At 48.5% G+C, this 2,340-nt stretch overlaps 1 protein-coding gene across 1 annotated transcript in view; it reads right to left on the reverse strand.

Moving 5' to 3' along the window:
* Positions 1 to 2,340, reverse strand: part of BPTF (bromodomain PHD finger transcription factor) — a 115,614-nt gene that overhangs the window by 15,553 nt on the left and 97,721 nt on the right. Inside the window, exon 27 of the mRNA XM_021708068.1 lies at positions 2,131 to 2,340. This exon is cut by the window's right edge and continues 6 nt beyond it. Within this exon, the coding sequence (XP_021563743.1) occupies positions 2,131 to 2,340 (210 nt within the window). The remainder of the gene's footprint in view (positions 1 to 2,130) is intronic.

Genomic DNA, 2,340 nt, shown 5'->3' on the forward strand with positions numbered 1-2,340 from the left:
GGAGTGTGACAGGTGAGGGCGCTGTGGGGACACCACGTCAGAGTCACAGAACCTGCATGAGCCCGGGGACCTCAAGGCCTGGCTACCACCAGCGGCACTTGGTTCTGCTGAGGTGCTTCCCGGGGCGGTCGTCTGGGGGGCGGACTAGTCCTCCAGCTTCCAGCCGCCGGCCTCAGGGGTGAAATGGCACCCGCTCAGTGGTCTACCCCGCCGCCGAAAGCTTTTGCTTTTGAACCATGACTCTCACATGATTGCCTCCACAGGCGGCGTTTTTGGGCTGTTGTATGTAGGCTCCACCGGGCGGGAGGCTTTGAGTTCTGGAAGTCAATTCAGGACTTGGGGTTATAGTCACTCTCACTAGATTCCAAACCAGCCTCGTCTGGGACGGGAGACTGTGGAATGTTCTAGAAACATTAAGTCATCCCAACTAAAGCAGGGAGTGCAGGAACTGGTATACGGAAACGCTGATGATGACAGATGGACACACAGCAACACCCACAAAACAGTGAGGTCGTCCAACAGGATGAGTCATGTGCACCTCACTTTATGCAACTTGGGTCTTCCATGGAAGTTGTGTGCGACATAACTGATGTGATCTGGATACTCTTAAGTAGGACAAAGAAGTCTATTTTTTTTAAATTCCAAAATCAGATTTTTTTTACCCAAAAAAGAAAAGTACGCACACTCATATTCTGTTTCAGAAATCATTTAGTACACTCTGCTTAAAGTGAGGCACACTTGTGTTGAACTCAGGGAAGAGTCAGTTAATGGGGTTCCACTTTTTCTACTACGATCTTCAACAAGATAAGACGATGGAAAGTGAAGCCGCCACATTGATCTATGCTCCATGCAACATGCAGCTCAACCTGCCAACAAACACCTTCACCCGGCACTTGCAGAGACAGTTTGGGCAGAGCAGCCACGGCAGCTGCAACGCTGCAGCCACAGTGTCATCAAAGACACCGCAGCTTTGTTCTATAAATTAGGCACCCACTTAGGTAGGCACCAAGCATTCCTAATATTAGTTAAATAGCTGCAAATGATCACCCAGGCTGGAGTGCAGTGGCATGATCCCAGTTCACCGCAGCCTCAACCTCCTGGGCTCAGGTGACCCACCACAGCCTTCCAAGTAGCTGGGACTATAGGCATGTGCCACCATACCTGGCTATGTTTTCTTTGATTTTTTTTTTTTTGGGCAGAGATGAGGTCTTGCTATATTGCCCAGACTGGTCTTAAACTCTTGGGCTCAAGCAATCCTCCTGCCTTGGCCTCCCAAAGTGCTGGGATTACAGGCGTGAGCTACCATGTCCAGCCAAAATAATCATTTTTCTTAAAGCAGAATCAAATAAAGTTTTTGGTACTGTAAAAATATTGTGGTTAACTGTGGTTTTACAAAGTTGGTCTATATTTCAATGTTCAAAATATAAGTTAATTACTTAGTAAAATGGTAGTAACGCCCCCAAAATGAAATTCCATTAATGGCTTAGCGTCTCTTAGTCTCGTTTATATCACCAAATAAAAGTCACAACTGTCAAAAACAGCCTCCAGCTGCCAAGTTTTGAGAGTCATACTTAAGGACTGGGGGAAGGGAGCACTTTTTGTATTTTTCTGGATTTTGTCTCTGAAAAGAAAGTGGAAACTTTGACAAAAATATTGAGTTGCAGTATTTTAATGCAAAAAACAAAGCTGCTTAGAATAAAACAACAGAAAACCGGAACCAGGCAAATTTGAAACCTCCCGTGCCACCTGCATTAGGTGGCTTCTGGGACTGGGGCCGGCACAGGCTGTGAGCAGATTTGAGAGGACGCGCTCAGCTCTCCTTCCCAGACAGCACGACTGACTGTTGGGAGCGAGGCCAGAGAGAGGAGGGAGGCAAAGCACAGCAGAAAGCTTGTTTCTGACAGAACGGAATGGAGCGAAGGACAAACGAGAGCCACAACCACGTGAAATGGCACATGTCACTGGACGGTGTCACGGGGGCGCACATGAGCATGAGACCACAGGGGAAGCACGGCCCTTCTGTTAGCTGCCCCACTCACATCGTCCCCAATGCACTCATTGTCTTCCAACTGTCCATTTAACAGCTATACTCTTAAGAAAATAAACTGGAGCTCGGAAAGGTCTACTCACTTAGACTCATCATAAGGCGTTTTACAGATACAGTAAAGCTTTGTGTCCTTCTTAGTTTCCTTTGAGGTAGTAGAGATCATTTTCTTCTTCTTGGACTTCGAGCTGCAGTCTCTCTCCTCCTCCCGCTTCCTCTTCTGGGAGGCGGCAGGGAAGGCAGGCGTGGACAGGAGGCCTGCGCTGGGCGGGGCGGGGGCAGGGGGAGGCGAGGGG

This window comes from Carlito syrichta, unplaced genomic scaffold (assembly GCF_000164805.1).
Source record: "Carlito syrichta isolate Samal-C Ts95f unplaced genomic scaffold, Tarsius_syrichta-2.0.1 Scaffold130550, whole genome shotgun sequence".
In the NCBI taxonomy this organism is placed as follows: Eukaryota; Metazoa; Chordata; class Mammalia; order Primates; family Tarsiidae; genus Carlito; species Carlito syrichta.